We start from the raw sequence: 21,914 nt of genomic DNA on the forward strand, positions 1-21,914 counted from the left end.
GCAGCTGGAGTGCAGTGGCACAATCTTGGCTCACTGCAACCTCTGCCTCCTGGGTTCAAGTGATTCTCCTGCCTTAGCCTTCTGAGTAGCTGGGATTACAGGCACCCACAACCACGCCTGGCTAATTTTTGCATTTTTATTTTAATTTTATTTATTTGTTTATTTATTTATTTGTTGAGATAGAGTTTTGCTCTTGCTCCCCAGGCTGGAGTGCAGTGGCATGATCCTGGCTCACTGTAACTTCTGCCTCCTGGGCTCAAGCAATTCTCCTGCCTCAGCCTCCCGAGTAGCTGGGATTACAGGTGCCCACCACCACGCCTGGCTAATTTTTGTATTTTTAGTAGAGACAGGGTTTCACTGTGTTGGCTAGACTGGCCTCATACTCCTGACTTCAAGTGATCTGCCCACCTCACCTCGAAAAGTTGTATTTCCAATCGATTCTTGCTATGGTATGAAAATTTCTTGGTATAGAAAATAGATTGATTTTTGTTGATCACCCTATGCCCTCTGTGAAAGTCTCGTATTCATTGTTCCCTAGACTACTTTGGGGTTTTTTTTTTTTTTTTTTTGAGACAGGGTCTCACTTTGTCACCCAGGCTGGAGTGCAGTGATGCTGTCTTGGCTCACTGCAGCCTCAACCTCCCAGGTTCAAGCGATCCTCCTGCCTCAGCCCCCCAAGTAGCTGGCATGCTACTTGTAACTACAGGCATGTGCCATCACATGCAGCTAATTTTTGTATTTTTTGTAAAGACAGGGTTTCTCCATGTTGCCCAGGCCAGTCTCGGTCCACTGAGCTCAAGCAGTCTGCCTGCTTCGGCCCCCTAAAGTGCTCAGATTACAGGCATGAGCCACCTCACCCCTTACTTTGGATTTTCTAAGTAGATCACATTATTTGCAAATAGAAACAACTCTGCTCCTTCGTCAAAATATAAACATCTCTTTATTTTTTTTTTCTTAAATTATGTTGGCTAGAACCACAACAAGGATGTCAAATAGTAGGTAATGATGGGCATATTCCTGATCATTAATGAGAAGGTCCCTGAAATGATACTGGCTGAAATGCCCTTCTTAAACACTGTCTTCTCTTGGTGTCCTGGAATAGTGCCCATTCCTTCTTAGTCCCTTTTGCTACCCCTTTTCCCCCACTCTTGAGGTATAATGACATACCTCAAGCTCTCTACTCCAACTTCCCATGCAGCACACACTCAGTGATCCATGAGCATTTCACATTGCAATCATCTCATGCCTGGTTGTGATTTGTGATTTGGTTGCCTGCCATAAGCCAAGCATTGGCAGATTAACATGCCCAATCCAGGACTCCTCCCAGCACCATCTCACTGAAAAGCTCCTCTTGGATTTCTTTCAGGCACTGCTAACTCAGTACCTCTAAAACTAAGTTCATCGTCAATAAGCATAGAGCTGAACCCCTGGGTATAAAGCCCACACCCTGATTCATTAAGAACCAGAAATAGGCCAGGCACTGCAGGTCACATCTGTAATACCAGCACTTTGGAGGCCAAGGTAGGAGGATTGCTTGAGCCCAGGAGTTTGAGACCAGCCTGGGCAACATGGGAAGACTCCATCTCTACAAAAAATACAAAAATTAGCCAGGTGTGGTAGTGCACCCTGGAGTTCCAGCTACCCAGGAGGCTGAGATGGGAAGATCACTTGAGCCTGAAGCTGCAAAGAGCCGTGACTGTGACACTGCACCTCAGCCTGGGCAACACAGTGAGACCCTCTCTCAAAAAAGAAGGACTAGAAATAGAAGAAGGGCTTTCTTCTCTGAGAGACCTTTTCTGAGAGTCTCATTTCCTGCTAAAGCTGGCCTGAGCCAGCCACTTCACTTTAGTTCTATCTCAGTTTGTGCCTTGGATGTTGGCCACACAGCCTGCCTGGCTCAAGAGCTCCTGCCATCCTTGGACACTTGCCCCAAGAACCACATCCTTCCCTGCCAACACCCTCTGCTCCCTCGCCTGCTGTCCCTAGGCATGCATGTGGTCAGTTCACCCAACTTTCTGGTCATCACCCTCCTCCCTGCCTCTGGGGGTAGAGGGTAGAGACTTCCTCTACGGCCTTGTGGAAGACAAATGGAGGCTTTAGGAATTCCTCTGGGGTTCACTCCATCCGGATGCAGGGTAATGAGGCTAATTTCTGCTCATCTCTGTGTGGGCAGGAAATATGAGCTGTACAGCATGGACTGGGACCTGAAGGAGGAACTCAGGGATTGCCTGGTGGCTGCTGCACCCTATGGGGGCCCCATTGGTATGTTGCCCCTCCACCACCACCTGCTCTGGGACCCTGGGATGAACTCAAGGTCCTTGATTCCTGGGGCCCTGCTGTCAGGTTGTTCTTGTTGCCACCCCCCACTCACCCTGCTGAGATGCTTTTACTTCTGGTTTTTATAGGCCTGCTTCACATGGGGTGGGCCTGGGGAGCCAGGATGTGAGGCCTGCTTCACATGGGGTGGGCCTAGGGAGCTAGGACAGAAGGTCTCTTCTCAAACTGCAGCACTGCTGAGGAACCCCTGGCGGAAGGAGAAAGCTGCTAGTGTGAGGCCAGTGCTCGATATATACTCTGCTTCCGGCATGCCTCTGGCCAGCCTGCTGGTGAGCACTTCTGATGGTCCCTGGGGCTCAGGGCTGGACAGGGTTTCCTCACCTGAGGACAGCCTTAGGAACCTCTCTCCCCTGCAGTGGAAGAGTGGACCCGTGGTGTCCCTGGGCTGGTCAGCTGAGGAGGAGCTGCTCTGTGTGCAGGAAGATGGTGCTGTACTGGTTTATGGGCTTCATGGTGACTTCCGGAGACACTTCAGCATGGGCAATGTAGGGGTCACAGAGGGCTGGGGAAGCGGGGTAGAGTTTATGACCCTGTGGCTCCCTTAACCCATGGCCCCCTTTCCTCAGGAAGTGCTCCAGAACCGGGTTCTGGATGCCCGGATCTTTCACACTGAGTTTGGTTCTGGAGTGGCCATCCTCACAGGGGCCCACCGCTTCACCCTCAGTGCCAATGTGGGTGACCTCAAACTCCGCCGGATGCCAGAGGTGCCAGGTAAGCCCTGACACCGCTGAGATAGCCAAGTAGTACCCACAGATGTGCCTCTAGCCTGTGAGACCCACAGAAACAGAAACGGTGGCTAGAGACCCACAGAAACAGAAACGGTGGGCCTTGGTCATCCTAACACCGTCCTTTTCCCTGGCCATAGGTCTGCAAAGTGCACCCTCCTGCTGGACTGTGCTGTGCCAGGACCGAGTGGCACACATTCTTCTGGCTGTGGGGCCTGACCTTTACCTCTTGGACCATGCAGCCTGCTCTGCAGTGGTAAGGGCCCTGAGTGGGAATGAAGTGGACGGGCTGGGTTAGGCAATAGGAAGGCTCTGAAAAGTCAGTATGTATCTGTCCCACCCCTACCCTGGCTCTGCCTCAGACGCCCCCTGGCCTGGCCCCAGGAGTAAGCAGCTTCCTACAGATGGCTGTCTCCTTCACCTACCGACACCTGGCACTCTTCACAGACACAGGCTACATCTGGATGGGGACAGCATCACTCAAGGTGTGATCCTGGGGCAACACAGGGGTACTGTGCCTTGTCCAGGGTACAACATCTTTTGGTGATGCGGGAGGGCTTTTCAACTAGAATGGTGACTGCTGGGACAGGGCCATGACATTGCCCACACCATTTCAGGAGAAGCTATGTGAGTTCAACTGCAACATCCGGGCACCTCCAAAGCAGATGGTCTGGTAAGGATGGGGGTGTTATTGCTGGGGGTGTGGGTGAGACATAGCTTGCTTCCTGGGACAATCAGTTCCTTGATTCGTCATGTCTACTGGCCAAGCCTAGTGGAGTTTGGATCTTACCTTCTCTGCCATTGCACACTTGAAGGAAACCATTGTCCTCTGTGGGCCACAGCTGCCTCGAGCTGAGAGCTCAGGGATAAGAGGGAAGTGGAGAGGTCAGTGTACAGTCAGTGATGCAAGTGTATACAGGCTGTCCCGAGACAAAGGATTATGAGCAGCCATGTGGGAGACATGGCCATGGGACAGTGTCTAGCCGGTGTGTATATGCTGCTCACAGGTGCAGCCGTCCTCGTAGCAAGGAGAGGGCCGTGGTGGTGGCCTGGGAAAGGCGGCTGATGGTGGTGGGCGATGCACCCGAGAGCATCCAATATCCTTGGAGGGCTGCCTGTGTGTGGAGGGAGGGGAGGGGAGGGTTCACCTGCCCCGTCCCATCTGTAGGTGCTCTTAGGAGCCTTAACCAAGCTCAGGTTTGTGCTGGATGAGGACTCCTACCTGGTGCCTGAGCTCGATGGGGTCCGCATCTTCTCCCGCAGCACCCACGAGTTCCTGCATGAGGTTCCAGGTGAGGCCTTCACAAGGGCACCACATAACCCAAGGTGGGGACTCCTCGGCACCCCAGCTGCCCTGGGCCAGTGCCACAGAGCAGGAATAGGGTGTTGAGGCAGGGCTGAGGGTTTCCCTGCCTTTCTCCCTCACTCACCAACTCCCTTCCCCAGCGGCCAGCGAGGAAATCTTCAAAATTGCCTCAATGGCCCCCGGGGCGCTGCTCCTGGAGGCTCAGAAGGAGTATGAGGTAAAGCCCTGGGCTTCTCTCCCAGTCCCAGAATGGTTCCTCCTGCCCCTGCCCCTGCCCCTGCGTGGGCATGTGTGAGCATAGCCAGGTGCCACCTGTCAAGAGAGGGGTCCAGGCAGGACACTGGTCTGGGCTGGGGAGGGCTGGCTCAGGTAAACTGAAGAGACACTATGTCCTCCATGTGGTGTGATAGGGACGGGCAGAACATCCCCACTATCCCCACCCAGTCTGGGTTACTATTGGGAGGAGTTCTCAAGGCCCCCCTAAAGGCAGCTGTGGGCTGATACGGGATGATGTCTGTGGGCACCTCAGGTGGATTGAGTGGGCTGAGGGAGTTGGGGCTCCAGCCTGTGCAGCTCCTCCAACCCAGCTTATTTGAACCACAACCCAGAATGGTTAGGGGCCAGATGTGGGAGTGTTCTCTGTCATGATGCCCTGGCTCTGGACTGCTCCCCACCAGAAAGAGAGCCAGAAGGCGGACGAGTACCTGCGGGAGATCCAGGAGCTGGGCCAGCTGACCCAGGCCGTGCAGCAGTGCATTGAGGCTGCAGGACATGAGCACCAGCCAGACATGCAGAAGAGTCTGCTCAGGGTTGGCCTGGATGGCCGGGCTGGGGAGGGTGGGGCTGGGAGGGGGTGGGATGGGCAGCAGGGAAGCTCTCTCCTATTGCCCTCTGGCTCTTCTCAGGCCGCCTCCTTCGGAAAGTGTTTCCTGGACAGATTTCCACCCGACAGCTTCGTGCACATGTGTCAGGACCTGCGTGTGCTCAATGCTGTTCGGGACTATCACATCGGGATCCCGCTCACCTATAGCCAGTATCCCTGTGCACGCCAGAAGGGTACCCTACAGCCAGGGGTGGCAGGGGAAGGGGCTGGAGATGCATCTGCAGGTACCTGGCAAGCGGGGCTTATTCTCCAACTGGATCCTTAACCGAGGAAAATACAGATACAAGCAGCTCACCATCCAGGTGCTGCTGGACAGGTAGGGTAAGCCCAAGGGTGCAGTGAGCGGGCTGTCAGGGGGGTGGGCATTACAGCCTTGGGTGGGGTCTTATGGTCACTGCTCCTGACCTATCTAGGATGTGGGAGGCCTGATGTGCAGGCTGAGACCACTCTGCTCCCTTTTTCCTCCACCTCACTCCTTGTATCCTTTACCCACCGGGTCTACCAGGCTCGTGTTGCGGAGACTTTACCCCCTGGCCATCCAGATATGCGAGTACTTGCGCCTTCCTGAAGTACAGGGCGTCAGCAGGATCCTGGCCCACTGGGCCTGCTACAAGGCAAGGATGTGGGATGGGGTCCAAGGGCATTTAGAGGATTCCAGGCCCTGGTGAGGTGGAGGAAATAGAAAGTGTAGAACTGTGCTGGGCACGGTGGCTCATGCCTGTAATCCCAAAACTTTGGGAGGCTGAGGCGGGCGAATCACCTGAGGTCAGGTATTCGAGACTAGCCTGGCTAACATGGTGAAACCCCGTCTCTACTAAAAATACAAAATTAGCCGGGCACGGTGGCGCATGCCTGTAATCCCAGCTACCCGGGAGGCTGAGGCAGGAGAATTGCTTTCACTTGGGAGGCAGAGGTTGCAGTGAGCTGAGATTGCACTGCTGCACTCCAGTCTGGGCGACAGAGCAAGACTCTGTCTCAAAAAAGAAAGAAAGAAGCGGGGGGGGGGGGCGGAGGAGGAGGGAAAGAGAGAGAAAGAAGAAAGAGAGAAAGAAAGAAGAAGGAAGGGAGGGAGGAAGGGAACTGAAGGGGTGGGTCCTAAGGGCTTGCAGGAGTGGAGAGTGAGGAATGGCATCCAGATGTTTGTGACACCCCGCATCCCTTGCAGGTGCAACAGAAGGATGTCTCAGATGAGGATGTGGCTCGAGCCATTAACCAGAAGCTGGGGGACACGCCTGGTGTCTCTTACTCCGACATTGCTGCACGAGCCTATGGTTGTGGCCGCACGGAGCTGGCCATCAAGGTGTGGGTGCCCAGCCCTCCACAGACACTCTGATGTGGTTGTTCAGGGCCCCCATGCCAGCTCCTTCTCTCTGTGCCTTCCTTCTCACCTCACAGCTGCTGGAGTATGAGCCACGCTCAGGGGAGCAGGTACCCCTTCTCCTAAAGATGAAGAGGAGCAAACTGGCACTAAGCAAGGCCATCGAGAGCGGGGACACTGACCTGGGTGAGGGCAAGGCTGGGGGGCCCCTGGGCTAAGTGGGAGCCTGGCTGGAATTCCCACTCCACCTTACTCTCCTGCAGTGTTCACGGTGTTGCTGCACCTGAAGAATGAGCTGAACCGAGGAGATTTTTTCATGACCCTTCGGAATCAGCCCATGGCCCTGAGTTTGTACCGACAGGTGTGTGTAGTGGGCAGGGTTGTGGTGTAGCCTTCTGAGCACTTGAGTTGGCCTTGCTGACTGATTGCCTGCCTGTGGCCCCAGTTCTGTAAGCATCAGGAGCTAGAGACGCTGAAGGACCTTTACAATCAGGATGACAATCACCAGGAATTGGGCAGCTTCCACATCCGAGCCAGCTATGCTGCAGAAGAGGTCTGAGATCCATGGGGCGTGTGGGGTGTGTGGGGCATGTGGGCTGGGGCTGTTGGTCCGGTTCCTTCAGGAATCTAGGCCTTCGTGTTGGGTGCACACTCCATCTGGTCCTCACTGTGAGGGAGACTCTGACGTGAGGCCAGGATGGGGGTTAGTGTCAGAGGAGCTAGCCATCCCTCTAGGACATCAGAGTGGTGCACCTAGCAGGCAAGGCTGACCCTGGCGACCCTGGGCACAGGGATGGGGGAGAAGACTGTAGCCTGGGTGAGGAGGGCGAGGGTCCTGCATGCTGTGAGTTCAGGCCTTCCTTCTTGTCTTTATAGCGTATTGAGGGGCGAGTAGCAGCTCTGCAGACAGCCGCCGATGCCTTCTACAAGGCCAAGAATGAGTTTGCAGCCAAGGTTTGGCCCACCTTTTTCCAAGAGCCTCCTCGTCTCCTGGTCTTCCCTCCTGGTCCCTCATCCCCATCATGCCTCATTATCCGGGTCCCCAGGCTACAGAGGATCAAATGCGGCTCCTACGGCTGCAGCGGCGCCTAGAAGACGAGCTGGGGGGCCAGTTCCTAGACCTGTCTCTACATGACACAGTTACCACCCTCATTCTTGGCGGTCACAACAAGCGTGCAGAGCAGCTGGCACGTGACTTCCGCATCCCTGACAAGAGGTAGGTGAGGGCCCAGGCTGCATGTGGGTCCCAAGACCACCTGCTTCTCCTGCAACACCTCCAAGCCCAGCTTTCCTGCAGGCTCTGGTGGCTGAAGCTGACTGCCCTGGCAGATTTGGAAGATTGGGAAGAGCTAGAGAAGTTTTCCAAGAGCAAGAAATCACCCATTGGCTACCTGGTGAGGCAGGGTCCTCCCTCCAGCCCACTTCCAGTGAGGGTAGTCTTCGGGAGAGAGGGCTAGGCAGGGAGACAGATAGGATGGCCCGTTCATGCTCCTGTTCAGCTGCCCGCATAGTTAGCGAGTGGTTCCTGTATACACATTTGTGGGCAGGCACCATCTGCTGTGTTGGGTGCACTGGAGGATGGGTCCAAGTTTGCCTGCAGATGTTACGGGGAGGGAGAATGAGCTGCTTTCCCCAGGGAGGGCCACAGGGGGCACTATGTGCTGGAGGGAAAGTCTTGTTTGAGGAGGGTGGAGGGGCCACAGGGAGGGTGCATATGGGAGGCAGTGGAGATACTGAGGGCTGTTTTCTGTGGTGGGTAGTTCAGAGGTGTATAGGGCAGGTTTGAGAATGTCAATCACAAGAGAACACAGGAAATGTGAGGGCTGGTGGCAGGAACGCCTGTTACAAGGGGTAATGGTGGGTGGTAGAGCAGAAGCGTGGAAATAATTGATCTCAAGTCTCTGACAGAGCTTTGGTTTAGGTGATTTCTGCCCTAAGAATGCTGAGATCACAACTGTCTGTGCATGGGGGTTGGGGGATTATATGTACTGACGGGTGTATACATATAGAATATATATGGACGATGTGTGCATTGCGCCTCTGCTCGTAAGAGAGAGGACAGGAGGGCTGTGTGTTACCTTCTCCCTCCACCCGCTTCCTCTCCTCCAAGCCTTTTGTGGAGATCTGCATGAAACAACATAACAAATACGAAGCCAAGAAGTATGCTTCCCGCGTGGGTCCCGAGCAGAAGGTCAAGGCTTTGCTTCTTGTTGGGTGCGTCAACTGAGGGCCTGTGGGTGCTGGGTGGCTGAGCTGTGGGCTGGTGAGAGGCAGGGTTTGTGCCCTTGAGCAGCCCCAACACCACCTCCTCTCTTGCTCAAACCACAGCGATGTGGCTCAGGCTGCAGATGTGGCCATCGAACACCGGAATGAGGCTGAGCTGAGCCTCGTATTGTCCCACTGCACGGGAGCCACAGATGGGGCCACAGCTGACAAGATTCAACGGGCCAGGGCACAAGCCCAGAAGAAGTGAGGAGTCCATCCTGTACATCTCAAGCAAGGGGTTCCTCCCCTAGCACCTGGGCTTGGCAGAAGGGCCATAGTTCATCCAGCTCCTCCCCTAGAGCAATGCTGAGGAGGGGGGGCATGGTAGCAGGGCTGTCTGGTTTTAAATAAAGTTGGAACACTTTAGAGTGCTTGTCTTACACAGTCCAGCCTAAGCAAAGGCAAGCTCAAGACAGGATCCTCCAGACACCACAGCAAAACTCCATGTGTTCCGTTGTGTTGGGACTGGAGGTGGGGGCTTCTCCAGCCATACTCACAAGAAGCGTGTCCTCTCCACAGTTACCAAGGAAAGCTTTCTCTATCTCACAGCTCCTAGGAAGATTATAGGGAGAGATGGCACAAAACTTAAGCACCAGCTCACCAAGAACATACTGTAAAGCATTCTGTGTGTGTGCGTGTAAACACGCAAGAACCATGCTAAACACTTTTGCTGCTTGTACTTCATTTATTCCTCGTGACAGCCCTGTGAGGTAACATCACCCCACTTTACAGAAAGGAGATTGAGGACCAGGGAGTTCGATAATAACAAATATGTGGCAAAACAGGGATTTGAAACCCCGGGCCAAGTGCAAGCTGGAACTGGAATCGGGCCCTCTGTGAGAAGGGAGCCTGAGGCAAGGCCCCAATTTGCACTGCAGTGGTGATTGGAGGACTAATGAGAAGTGTGTGGCCTGCGGGCCATAGGGGTCAGGGGGTGGTGGCCTTTGGAACTCTTGCCCACTGAACTGTGGTGAGCAATTCCAAGTTGTCTCTGGGCCAAATAGAAAAGGAGGATGGAAGATTTCAATTCTGCCAAAAAAGAACCATGAACACCAGACCCGCAATCAGTAGGAGTACCCACGGGGCCCTCTGCTCTCCCTATCTAGCCTTCCATTGGCACTCCAGTGCACCTTGGCTTCATGCCCAGGGCCCCACCCAACACTGAGGGCATTGCCTTCTCCTTTGTTGCCCCCACTTTGTCTACAAGGAGGAAACCACAGCCAGAGGGAGTGCAGGCCTCACTGGAGCTTCAGGTCTCTCCCTATTTAACACCCCTAGGGCCGACCATGCTTTTAGAAAGACAGTGAGAGACTCAGGGCCTGAGAAGGTATTTCTTTTTTTCCTTTTCCTACCTGACTTGTAAATGAAAGTTTGTGAAAGTCCTTCAAGGAGATATAAGTCAAATGGTAAAATAACTATCATGCTCGCCATTCATTATGTGAGTCAAGAATTTGGACAGGTTGTAACAGGGATGGTTTGTGTCTGTTTCATAGTGTCTGAGGCATCAGCTGGAAGACTAAAAGGTTGACAGCTAGGGGCTGAAATCATGTGAAAGCTTGCTAACTCACACACTTGGTGAGTGACGCTGGTTCTTCACTGGGACCTTCGCTGGGGTGGTCTGCCAGAACACCTGCAACATGGTGGCTGGGTCCCAAGGGCAAGCATCCCAAGAGGGAGCCAGGTAGAATCTGGACTGCCTTCCTAACTTAGATTTGGAAGTTACGTAGCGTCACATCTGCTAGAGTGTTTGTCACAGCAGTAATACAGGCCCACCCCACCAATTTCAAGGGGAAATAGACTCCACCTCTTTTTTTTTTTTTTGCGTGGTAGAGATGGGGTCTCGGGGGTCTCCTTATGTTGCCCAGGCTGGTTTTAAACTCCTGAGCTCAAGCAGTCCTCCCTCCTCAGCATCTCAAAGTGCTGGGGTTACAGCGTGAACCACTGAACCTGGCCTGGACTCCACCTCCTGATAGGGAGTAGCAAAGTTCTGGAAATACTGTGGCTAGGTTTTGGAATCACGATCTGGCACAGCCCATCAGCTTTCCCTTTTGGAATCAGCAGACAAGAGGAAAGGAAATAATCCCCAATGCTGGGCTCATCATTCTGGGCTTTTTTTTTTTTTTTTTTTGTCCCCAGTCTTGGCCCCAGAATTCCTCACTGCCCTGGTAGCTCTTTGATACCTTTAAAAAATGTTTTCCCAGCTTTTCGAGTTCTCAATGAAAAAGGATTGCTACCAAACAACCCAGTTTTCCTCTCTGGAAAGGGAGGCTTGACCAGTGCTTTTAGAATGTACACAATACAAAACCTACATCTCCAAAGTGACATACAGTATATTTACTCATAGGCCATGTAAACAAACACTGTACATACGAAGTTTTAGAAATATGTGAGAAATAACTTTTAACTGATGACAAATGTATATCAACAGTGATTTCAACTTTATAAAAGGCGTGTGTGCATGTAGAAAAGCATTGGAATTGTCTATGGGGAGAGTTGCTTTAAAAAGGCAGTTTTGTATACTTTTTTGTAAAGTTAATCACTGATTTGCCCCCCACCTCCACAGTTTATTATAAAAACTTTCAAACATACAGCCAGGTAGAAATAATTTTACAGTGAACATTTGTGTAACTACCACTGGATTCTACCATTAGCATCTTACTATATCACACATCTGTTCATCTATCCATTCCTCTATGTCAATCCATCGTATTTTTCATATATTTCAAAGTAAGTTGCAGACATCAGTACACCTCCCCCTAAATACTTCAGTATGCATTTCAATAACTAGAGTTCATTTTTGGTTTGCAATTTTTTTTTTCTTTTCAGGCAAAATCTACATACATTGCAATCCACAGATCTTAAATGTAATTTTCTGAGTTTTGACAGATGTATAAGCCTATGAATTGTGACATTTAAAAACCAGAACTGGGATTTTCTTTTTTCAAATCCTTGCTTACTCAATTGAAATTAGTGTGAGATGCCTTCTGCCCTGAGCAGTTTGTACAGCAGGCCTATGCCTACAGGGGTGGGCAGGGCCAAGTTTCGTCCAATGTATGATGCTAGGATTGGGGCTAGGAACTAGGACTGTGTAGCTGGAGGCAAAGAATCTGGGAACATTTCTTCTCCTTGTATCAGTGGTAGCCAGTGCAGGGAGAATCAGGGCAAAGGCTGGGCGCAGTGGCTCATGCCTGTAATTCCAGCACTTTGGGAGGCTTAGGTGGGTGGATCACCTGGGGTCAGGAGTTTGAGACCAGCCTGGCCAACATGGTGAAACCCTGTCTCTAGTAAAAGTACAAAAAAATTAGCTGGGGCTGGTGGCGGGTCCTGTAATCCCAGCTACTCGGGAGGCTGAGGCAGGAGAATCGCTTGAACCCGGGAGGCAGAGGTTGCAGTGAGCCGAGATCGTGCCATTGCACTCAAGCCTGGGCAACAAGAGCAAAAACTCCATCTCAAAAAAAAAAACTCGGGTTTGAACAGTGTGGCCTGCAAAGGGACTTGGCTCTCATTTACTTCACCTTTCTATCTTATTGCCTTGCTTTATTTTCATTTCAGCATTTAGGAAATTTTCTTGTTCATTTGTTTATTGTCTGTGTTCCTATCCAGAATGTAAGCTCCTGAGAGCAGAGGCCTCTTCTGTCCTCTTCTGTCTTATTCCCTGCTGTGTCCAGCACATGGTCTGCACTCAATATTTGTTGCGAGAATGACTCATTGTTCCATTTACTAGAAGGGGAAAGGAGGCCCCGAGAGGGGAAATGACTTGCCTAAAGAAACAGGAGTCCTTTCCCCCCATCCTCCAGCTCTCCTGGTCCTCTCCTTTGCTCATAAGCCCTGTGACTGTTGGGGCACCTGTGGGGTGGCTGAGAAATGCCTACCTGTAGATATGTGCTCCTGTGGGTTGGAACTAATGCAGGACTAGGAGTAGGAGGGCTCTGCAGTCCCCCATTTGGGTAGGCTTGGGCACAGGAAACTGCCTCCTCTCCCTTCCTCAGTTCTCTTCTCTTCCAGGATAACCCTTTACTCTGTGATGATGATGGGCGAGGGAGCTCAGGACACTCTGGGAGCCAAGTAGGATGGAGGGCTGGGCAGGTCTCTACAGGCAGGCAGCTGAGGAGGGGGCTCTGTCTTCTTCCAATGGAAACAGCATCTGTGTGGTTGCTGAGCTGAACCCTCCTTCCCAGGGTCTCCAGGGTCTGTAGTTCTCCTTGGTCTGTAGTTCTGTCACCCCTGTGCACACCCCACAAATGCTTTGACCATAGTGCAGCTGTCTCATGGGGAGAGAAAGAACTTTCATTTCCTGAGAATGGGTTACTTGCCAAGCTGAACATGCCTAATTCTCAATACAGCCCTGGGAAGTTCCAGGAAGAGTTGCAGAGGGAGGCTCAGGTCACCCAGCACATGGTGGGGCTGGAAACGCCGGGCTCTTTGACTACCACGCCCAACAACAATTTTTCCAAGTGTGGTCATATCCAAAAGGGGTCCTTCAGATAATCTCAAAGATGAACACTTAACTGCAATCACTATTTCAATTATATTAAAAATATAAGTAGCATGTCAACCCCTTCTAGGGTAATACAAATAAAAAGTAAAAAAAAAACTAATCAACAAAAAGAAACATATTAAGAAATAATAGTGTAAATTAGATATAAGGCAAAAGTAAGCTGGTGGGGTTTGGTTCTAGAGCATAGGGCTGCTATCCCAGCTACTGTGGTACCTCTGCGTTTGCAGTCATTACTTGTTACGGGTTTTCACACTTTGACTTCCCGCTTTTCGCTTTTCCATTCGGTGTTGGGGGATAGATTGAGTTTGGACTTAAGGGGATATGTGAATGTTGGGCGTGGGGAAGGATCCACCCTCACTGGGGTCTGAGCGTTAGGAGAGTAGGCGTGTGGACTCTGGGCCTTTGGGCTGGAGTGTCTATTGGTCAGAGGTGTCGGGTTCGGCCATTTCACCCACACCTCTAGGCTGGCCCTGCTGAGAGGGAGAGAGAGTCACAACTCCCACTCAAGGAGAGACTTCCCTGATGGGGAGGGGACAGCCTGAGGCCCGCCCCACCCATATTCCCAGGCCCTGGCTCTGGTTAGCATGGACTAACTTATTCCACAATACGGAGGAGTGGGGCACAGAGTCCTAAACTGGCGCCCCAACAGAAGGCAGTGGTGGGGACCGGAGATTGTAGGACTGGAGATGGTAGGGGCTGCTGATGTGAGCCCCTTTTGCGCCGCAGTGTTCCCTGCCATGAAGAGTTGCCGCCGGTCACAACCCTTCCCCGGGGGCGCCCCGAATGTGGGACTCCTTCCGGCCTGGGGTGCGTGAGGGGGACTCAGGGTTTGCCCGGTCTGGAGGAGAGACTCGCCGCCACCTACCCCGGGAACCGCAGACTCTGGGTCTGGGATAAAGCGTCCCCTACCCGCAAGCTCGGTTTGTGCGCTACTGTGCAATCTGTCTTTTGCCTGCAGACGCCCAGCCGCTCGCCCTGCGCGGGTCTCGGAATGTCCAGGGGTCCCTACTGGGGATCACAACCCGGCGAAATGTCGCATTTGCCACCACCTATCACGACTGCGTAATCGGCTTTCAGCCGCAGACGCTCAGGTCCTGCAGCACCCGCGGGGATCCGTGTAGGAACCTGCTGCCACTGGATGGACTGAGCGATTGCTTCGCGGGTGTCACGCACCAGACGCCGTGCCGGGAGCGCCGGGAAGGGGGTACGCGCCCCAACCCCGGCCGGGGGAGGGCGCACTCTGGCTCCTCTCTGCGTTTTGAGCTTCCCCTCCCCCGCCAGGCGTATCGCAAAAGGCACCCCCATCGCAGAGCACCATGTGTTGTGCTTCTACTCAGCTCGGTGGCGAGCGGGGCCCCAGCATGCGCATCTGGAAAGCGGGGGAGATTACCCTGGAGCTCGGGTGGGGACGGCGTGGGCTGATTTGATGTAAGACGACACCCACGGAGCCAGACCCGTTCTAGGGACTTGGCAGGTTCCTCTCCCTCCCCAGTGAGATCCGTCGTTCTTTGCAGCAATTAGGGGAGGGAAAAAAAGACCCACAGTATCACGTTTGGAGAGGGTTAGGAAGATGGCTCTCGAGTTTCAGGCCGCCCTGGTGGCTAGACATTGGTGTAGTTTGTGCCTGGCCTCGGTTTCCTGATCTGTAAACTGGGAAGAAGGCCCAAGTCATGAGGCCTGTGACTGTAGAATGGCTGAAGGCACTGGTGCACTCGCAGCCGGTCCTTCCGGGGTCCAGCTTCCCGAAGGACTGGGTAGCCCCGGGGCGAACCCCTATGGAGCTACGAGGAGACCGTGCGACCGGGTTCGGCGCCCCAGCCGGCAAGTGAGCGCCCAGCGGAGCGCAAGGGCGGGGCCCGCGCGGGCCGGAGACGCCCGTTCGCTGTCGGCCAACCAGCGCCTGTCTCTGAACAGCCAATGAACACGCGCCTTACAGCCAAGGCCGGGTCGGGAGCGAGGCTGCGGCGAGTGCGGCGCTGACAGAGACGCGCGCGCGCGCGATCGCGCTCGGACCCCGGCCGCTGCCGCCATCACTGTCGCCCGCCCAGTCGCCCCTCAGCCGCTTCCCCTCGCTATGGAGGCGAGGCCGCCGCCGCCGCCGCGGGGCTCGGAGCCGCGGGCCGGGCGGCGGCCCTGAGGGCTAGTGGCGGCCCGAAACGCCGCCGCGGAGCCGAGGCGGAGCCGCTGTCCTCGTCCCCAGCGGTCCCGCCCAACGCCCGACTCTGTGAGTGTTCGCGGCCGCAGCGCCCGGGTGGGCTCCGGAAGGGGGAGCGGCTCCCGGGGGCGGTGGGAGGGGTCCCGGGCCACAGCCCGGAGCCCGGAGCCCGAAGCCCGAAGCCCGAAGCCCGAAGCCCTAAGCCCTAAGCCATCTTTTCCGGGTAGAAGCCTGCGGGCGCCTGCAGTTTGATTGTGCATCCTTGCGGGTCCGTTGCGGGGAGGGGGTCCCCGGAAACGTGCCGGCCCGAGTGCCGACCCCTCGCGACTGCCCAGGAACTTTGCATGCGTCCTTCTGGGACCAGGCCAGGGCACTGCCAGAGTTCATTCTCAGAGAAGAAACTTAGAACGGCGAGAACAGAATTTGCTCAGGTCCATTTAATGGGAGGAAAGAGGAAAACTCTTGGCATGAGAAAATTTGCTTTTGCAGTGACCAACTTTTCTTTCCCTTCAAGTCCACCTCCCTCGGTGCCCCGGCCCGTCTCCCAGGCCCCTCTCCTTGCCGCCCTCTCCCAACTGTTGAGGCTGTTTAAGAAGGGAAATAAGGGCTGAGAGCTGCCCAGAATTCAGAATAGGCCAATTGAGAACGCAGGTCCCCTCCCTTTTTACTTTCGGTAAATAAAAAAAATTTTTTGAAAAAATTAGTTACTAATTATATCTCCTGAAGATTAAAAAAAAATAGCAGAGCAGAGTCCTGTCTTGAGGGTTTCGTTTTTATTTTTGAGATCACTGATGATATTTGTAAGACAGGAAAAGAAGAATGTGCAAATCCACCCTCTGCAGGGTGAACGCCATCAGAAGCCTTTGCTCAGGAGAGGGATTCCGGCTCTAGAACCAGTCACATCACCCTGGAGATGGCTTCGTTTGCCACCTGCTAGCTGTGCAGGCAGCCTGAGAAACAGAAGATGGTGGGCGAGAGGAGGACTGACTAGGAAAGGGCGAACATCTTCCTGCCTGGCCACTCCTTTCAGAAACAGATCTCATGCTGTCACTTGTTTACTTAAAAACTCCCTCGCTTTTCTTTTTCCCATGGGATGAATGAAGCCTAAAATGCCTTATCAGGTCATACAAAGCCCTTGACAATCTTGCCTCAATTTACTCCTTTACTTTTAGCCTAATCTGATCCTCCAATTCTCCTTCCCCTCATCCCGCTTGCTGGCTAGTATTCAGAGCTGCTTGACTGCCCGCTCACATGTTGGGATGTTTTTGTTTTATGTGATCCCCTTTCTTCCCCACCTTTACCTGCCAAGCTCCACTTTTTCTTTTAAAGTTCTTCTCATTTGAGAAGCTTCTTGCGGGCAGGAGCTGTGTCTTGCCCACCTTTCTATCTCCCATGGTGGGAGAATTCCTCCAAGTTGTCTTGTAGATTCTTTCCAGTCTCTTCTCTCTTATGCCTAGGCTCTGTTTATTTCCCGGTATCCACTTCCCAAGAGATTTTTTCGTGTTTTGAAGGCCTGCTTGGAGTACATGCCCAGGACTGTTAGTATTTCTGATTCCCCGCTTCCCCATGTCCATCCCACCCAGCCCCCATAAGCAGTCAGCAGGTGGGAACTGGTAGGTCCCATATCCCACTGGCCTCCAAAAAACTGTCTCTGAAAGACTAAAAGCCCTTCAGTCTCTTTTCACCTCTGCCTGCTCAAAGTGACCTGGCTGATACCGTGCATTGTAAGGCATGGTGGGATCCCGGGGCCTGTTCTCTGTTTAGCCACTTAACATCTGGGTGAAATACAGAACCAGAAAAACCACCCCTCTGACTTCAGTACATTCATGTGTCTTCCCTTTGCCAGGTGAATTGCTTGGGATACAAAAGTGAAGAAGTCAGTCCTTAACCTTTGAGGAACTCAGAGTCTAATGTAGGACAGGTGGATATAAATACATCACAGGTGCTATAAGATTGTGATAATAATAATAGCTATTTTTTATTTGCCTTGTGACAAGCTATGTAATGTTTTCCATGAATTCCCTCAGTCTTTTCAACAGTCATAAAAGGGCTTATTCCTACTCTACAGGGTTGGAAACTGAGGCCAAACAGTGGGCAAATGAGGGAATAGTCAAGATTTGAATTTTGGCCGTGTATTTGCAGAGCCTCTGCCAGGCTGTGTAGGGAGCATCCCCTGCCTGGGTGATTTGGGAAAGCTTTCCTGGGACGGGGGGGCCTTCGGATCATGAAGGATGCATAGGAGTTTGCGCGTGGTGGACTGCACACATAGGCAAGAGGGAGCAGCACAAGCAAACTTGGTGGTGGAAGGAATCCACTGTCCTTGGGGAGGAGGGAAGAGGTTAATCATAGCTGGATCAGGTAAGGACAATGGAGAGCTACTAGAGGATTTAAAGGAGGTCAGGGACTTGGGCTGAAAGAATTTTGGAAAGATCATTTGGGGGCAATATAGGGCCAAATGCAGATGCCCCTGCAATATAGGAGGCACTGGTTGGGTCTGACAGAGGTAGAATCACAGCCTCTTAGACCCAGAGGAAGGTGTAGAGAGAATCCTGCTCAATTTTGGGAAAAGATAATTAATGCAGATGAGAGAAAAATTCAAAAGTTCTAGCAATACAAAAGAGTATATAGAGAAAAATGTCCCTCCTACCCTGGCCCCAAGTCTCCTGTCTCCCTAACCTCCTCCCCAGAGATGGCTGAAGTTTTCAGTTTATATGGCCTTCCATAGACACTGTTGCTTTATAAATATGTGCCTGCTTATCCATACTCCTCCCACCATGGGACGTACCACTCACACCTTACTGGGTTTTTTAACTTAACATATTTAGGAAATCATTCTATTATCAACATATATAGAGAGTTATTTGTTCTTTCTGTTGACATGCTTTTACTTACTTAGTTGTATGGCTGTACCGTAACATCTTTGGGTTAAAATTTGTTTCCAGGTTCTTCTCTTACAGCAATGAATGTCCTTGTACATACTGTGTTATGTGCTCATTTGCAAAGTTATCTGAACAATATGCTTTTAGAAGTAGAATTACTGGGTCAAGGGATATGTCTGCATTTTTGATTTGCAGACATGGAGCCAAACTGCCACCCCTTTTTGGGGGGTTGTACCAATTTATCCTCTCCCCCAAAGTGTATAGCTGGATAGATGATCTTCGGAGAATTCAGGAGGATCAACTACGATGCTTTTTCAGCTATTATATGCCTACTTTTCCTCCACAAATCCTCCCCCACCCTATGCGATTCTAGCCAGTTTCTTTGAATTTACAGAGGGAGATGTTGAGGCTCAGAAGGATAAAAGTAACTTGTGCAGGATGATCAGTGCGGGTGGTGGTGGGTGTTTTGTTTTGTATTTTTGCACCCCTCATGTTTGTATCTGCCAGCACCTTTCATTGGAGGTGCTCAGTGTCAGTTTGTAAACATTATTGCATTATTTTTCTCCATTTTCACATGGAAAAAAATGAGATGCAGGGGAAGTTTGAGTTATGAGAGGGAAACTGGCCAAATATAGAATCTTGTCATTTTACTTCCAGTGCAATAATAAATGTTTCCAAATGACAAAGCTGAAGAGATGTTTTTTGTTTGTTTGTTTGTTTGTTTTTTGAGATGGAGTTTTGCTCTTGTTGCCCAGGCTGGAATGCAATGGCGCTATCTTGGCTCACGCAACTTTCGCCTCCTGGGTTCAAGCGATTCTCCTGCCTCAGCCTCCCGAGTAGCTGGGATTACAGGCATGTGTCACCGTACCTGGCTAATTTTGTATTTTTAGTAAAGACGGGGTTTCTCCATGTTGGTAAGGCTGGTCTCGAACTCCTGACCTCAGGTGATCCGCTGGTCTTGGCCTCCCAAAGTCCTGGGATTACAAGCATGAGCCACTGTGCCTGGTGAACAAATGGTTTTTTAGTGAGTCTGAGTACAACAAAAATAGCAATAATATAACACTAACTTAATAAAACTGAACAGCAGGCCCAAAAATAGCCCAACATTAAAATTTATTTTAATGTATTCTCTATGGAAAAGAGAATCCATTAAATGTAAAACTGTATTTATTTTACTCTAAATTCACATCCATTTGTGTCAGTGTACAAGACATAATTTTTATAGTAGCAGTCAGTACATATAGAATATGATTTTTGAATTCTTGAATAGCATAAAATATTTTATATTTACTCATTTAAGTATTTGTTCATTTAAAATCACAGGCTGGGTGCGGTGGCTCACGCCTGTAATCCCAGCACTTTGGGAGGCTGAGGCGGGTGGATCATGAGGTCGAGAGATCAAGACCATCCTGGCCAACATGGTGAAACCCCATCTCTACTAAAAATACAAAAATTAGCTGGGTGTGGTGGCGCGTGCCTGTAATCCCAGCTACTCGGGAGGCTGAGGCATGAGAATCACTTGAACCCAGGAGGCGGAGGTTGCAGTGAGCCAAGATCTTGCCACTGTACTCCAGCCTGGCGACAGAGCGAGACTCCGTCTCAAAAAAAAAGAAAAAAAAAATCACAGTATAGTATTCCATGCATCGACAGCTGTAGTTTTTTTAATTTGTTTTTGTTTTTTTGAGACAGGGTCTCACTCTGCCACCCTGGCTGGAGTGCAGTGGCATGATCACAGCTCACTGCAGCCTTGACCTCCTGGGCTAAATGATCTTCCCATCTCAGCCACCTGAATAGCTGGGACTGCACAGGTCTGTGCCATCATGACCAGCTAATTTTTTTATTTTTTGTAGAGACATTTTTATGTTGCCCAGGCTAGTCTTGAACTCCTGGACTCAAGTGATCCACCCGCCTTGGCCTCCCAAAGTGCTGGGATTACAGGTGTGAGCCACCACTCTCAGCCAACAGCTGTAGTTGGTGCAATCCTTTTTATTCTTTTATTTTTTTCTACCTTTTTGCTATTATAAATGGTACTTTTATACCCCTTGTTCAAATACTTCTTTTGGATTATTTCCTTGGGCTCTTACTCCCAACCTGGGCTCACCAAGTCAGAGGATACAGTTTCGGTGCCTAATTGCAATCTGGAAAGGTTGAACTAGTTTCCAGCACTATCAGCAATTTATGGGGCCATTTCTTGACAACCCATCTAGTGCTATTACAAAGAAATGTAATGATACCTTGAATTAGGTTTAATTTACATTGCTTTGGAAAAAGAGACCAGTAGCTGATTTAGATTTTTTGAAAGAAGTACAGTGCTGTGATATAGATTATCTCCAAGATTTATGTAACTAAAGCCAACTTGTGGTTGAAGAAAGATTTGGTTGATGAGATTGAAATATTGTGGAAGTTTAGAATAGGATCATAGCAGTATAAAATATTAGGCTAGATGCTGTTCAGTTGGAAATACCAGGCATTGTGCCGGAAGCTGGGGACACCCCAGAGTAACATGGATGTGATGTCTGTCCTCATGACACTTTTAGGTTAGTGCAGTAGACAGACATTAAAATCACCTATGGTAATTATAGATGTGATGAAAGGGGAAGAATAGGGTGTCGGGAGTGTCAGAGAAGTTCAGCAGCTAAACAACATTTGCAGTTAAACATTTGTGAAGGCCCTGAGCTGAGAAGGGATTTGGTAGCTCAGGGCAGCGCTTCGCTAACTTGAATGTGCTCATGAACCATCTGGGAATCTTGTTAAAATGCCAAGTCCTGAATCAGTAGGTCTGGGGTGGGACTTGGGATTCTGTGTTACTAACCAGCTCCTGGGTGAGGCAGATGCTGCTAGTGGGTGGATCACACTTGGCGTAGCAAGGCCTAATTGAGAGCTTGGTGAGCACCTAAAACTGGCTGACCATGGTGAGCAGGAAGGGGCAGGTGGCTTGCAGTGACAGAGTAATTCTCTGCCTAGGCTGCACTTTAGATTCACCTGGGGAACTTAGAAAAATCAGGGTTGCAAATGCCCCACCCGCAGGCATTTTAATTTAATTGGTCTCAGTTGGGGCCTGAGAATGTGTATACAGTCATGCACAGTATAACGATGTTTCCATCAAGGAGAGACTGCATATGCAACAGTGGTCCTATAAGATTATAATCCATAATTTTACTATACCTTTTCTATTTTTAGATATGTTTAAATACACAAATACTCACTGTGTTAGTTACTTACGGTATTCAGTACAGTAACATGCTGTACAGGTTTGTAGCCTAGGAGCAGTAGGCTATACAATATAGCCTAGATATGTAGCAAGCTGTACCATCTCATTTTGTGTAAGTACCTTTTATGATGTTTGCAGAATTATGAAATCACATCAGGACTCATCCTCAGAATGTGTTCCCATTGTTAAGTGATGCATACCTGTATATATATTTTAACTCCCCAGGTGATTCTAATGTGTAGTCAGGCTTGAGAACTAGAGACTAAGGACAGTGTTGAGACTAGAGAATGGCAAGGAGCAGAGTTGAGGGTCCTGTATGGCATGCAAGGATTTTGGA

The 21,914-nt window shown here is 51.0% G+C and overlaps 2 protein-coding genes across 4 annotated transcripts in view; both read left to right on the forward strand.

Moving 5' to 3' along the window:
* The window catches only part of VPS16 (VPS16 core subunit of CORVET and HOPS complexes), a 24,916-nt gene extending 15,716 nt beyond the window's left edge, over positions 1–9,200 (forward strand). Inside the window, exons 2-24 of the mRNA XM_008974758.5 lie at positions 2,174–2,262; positions 2,509–2,606; positions 2,694–2,822; positions 2,904–3,048; positions 3,203–3,318; positions 3,425–3,547; positions 3,680–3,735; positions 4,070–4,159; positions 4,260–4,354; positions 4,509–4,585; positions 5,046–5,177; positions 5,274–5,401; positions 5,532–5,567; positions 5,757–5,865; positions 6,417–6,551; positions 6,647–6,755; positions 6,833–6,930; positions 7,015–7,122; positions 7,446–7,523; positions 7,616–7,785; positions 7,867–7,963; positions 8,680–8,783; positions 8,898–9,200. Of these exons, the coding sequence (XP_008973006.3) occupies positions 2,174–2,262; positions 2,509–2,606; positions 2,694–2,822; positions 2,904–3,048; positions 3,203–3,318; positions 3,425–3,547; positions 3,680–3,735; positions 4,070–4,159; positions 4,260–4,354; positions 4,509–4,585; positions 5,046–5,177; positions 5,274–5,401; positions 5,532–5,567; positions 5,757–5,865; positions 6,417–6,551; positions 6,647–6,755; positions 6,833–6,930; positions 7,015–7,122; positions 7,446–7,523; positions 7,616–7,785; positions 7,867–7,963; positions 8,680–8,783; positions 8,898–9,042 (2,467 nt within the window). The 3' untranslated portion in view covers positions 9,043–9,200. The remainder of the gene's footprint in view (positions 1–2,173; positions 2,263–2,508; positions 2,607–2,693; positions 2,823–2,903; positions 3,049–3,202; positions 3,319–3,424; positions 3,548–3,679; positions 3,736–4,069; positions 4,160–4,259; positions 4,355–4,508; positions 4,586–5,045; positions 5,178–5,273; positions 5,402–5,531; positions 5,568–5,756; positions 5,866–6,416; positions 6,552–6,646; positions 6,756–6,832; positions 6,931–7,014; positions 7,123–7,445; positions 7,524–7,615; positions 7,786–7,866; positions 7,964–8,679; positions 8,784–8,897) is intronic.
* A 6,081-nt stretch (positions 9,201–15,281) lies between these two features.
* The window catches only part of PTPRA (protein tyrosine phosphatase receptor type A), a 162,406-nt gene continuing 155,773 nt past the window's right edge, over positions 15,282–21,914 (forward strand). For all 3 annotated transcript variants that reach the window (XM_034947005.3, XM_034947003.4, XM_057300856.2), the window contains exon 1: positions 15,282–15,556. The gene's annotated coding sequence lies outside the window, so the exon portion shown is untranslated. The remainder of the gene's footprint in view (positions 15,557–21,914) is intronic.

This window comes from Pan paniscus, chromosome 21, assembly GCF_029289425.2.
Source record: "Pan paniscus chromosome 21, NHGRI_mPanPan1-v2.0_pri, whole genome shotgun sequence".
NCBI classification, from domain to species: domain Eukaryota; kingdom Metazoa; phylum Chordata; class Mammalia; order Primates; family Hominidae; genus Pan; species Pan paniscus.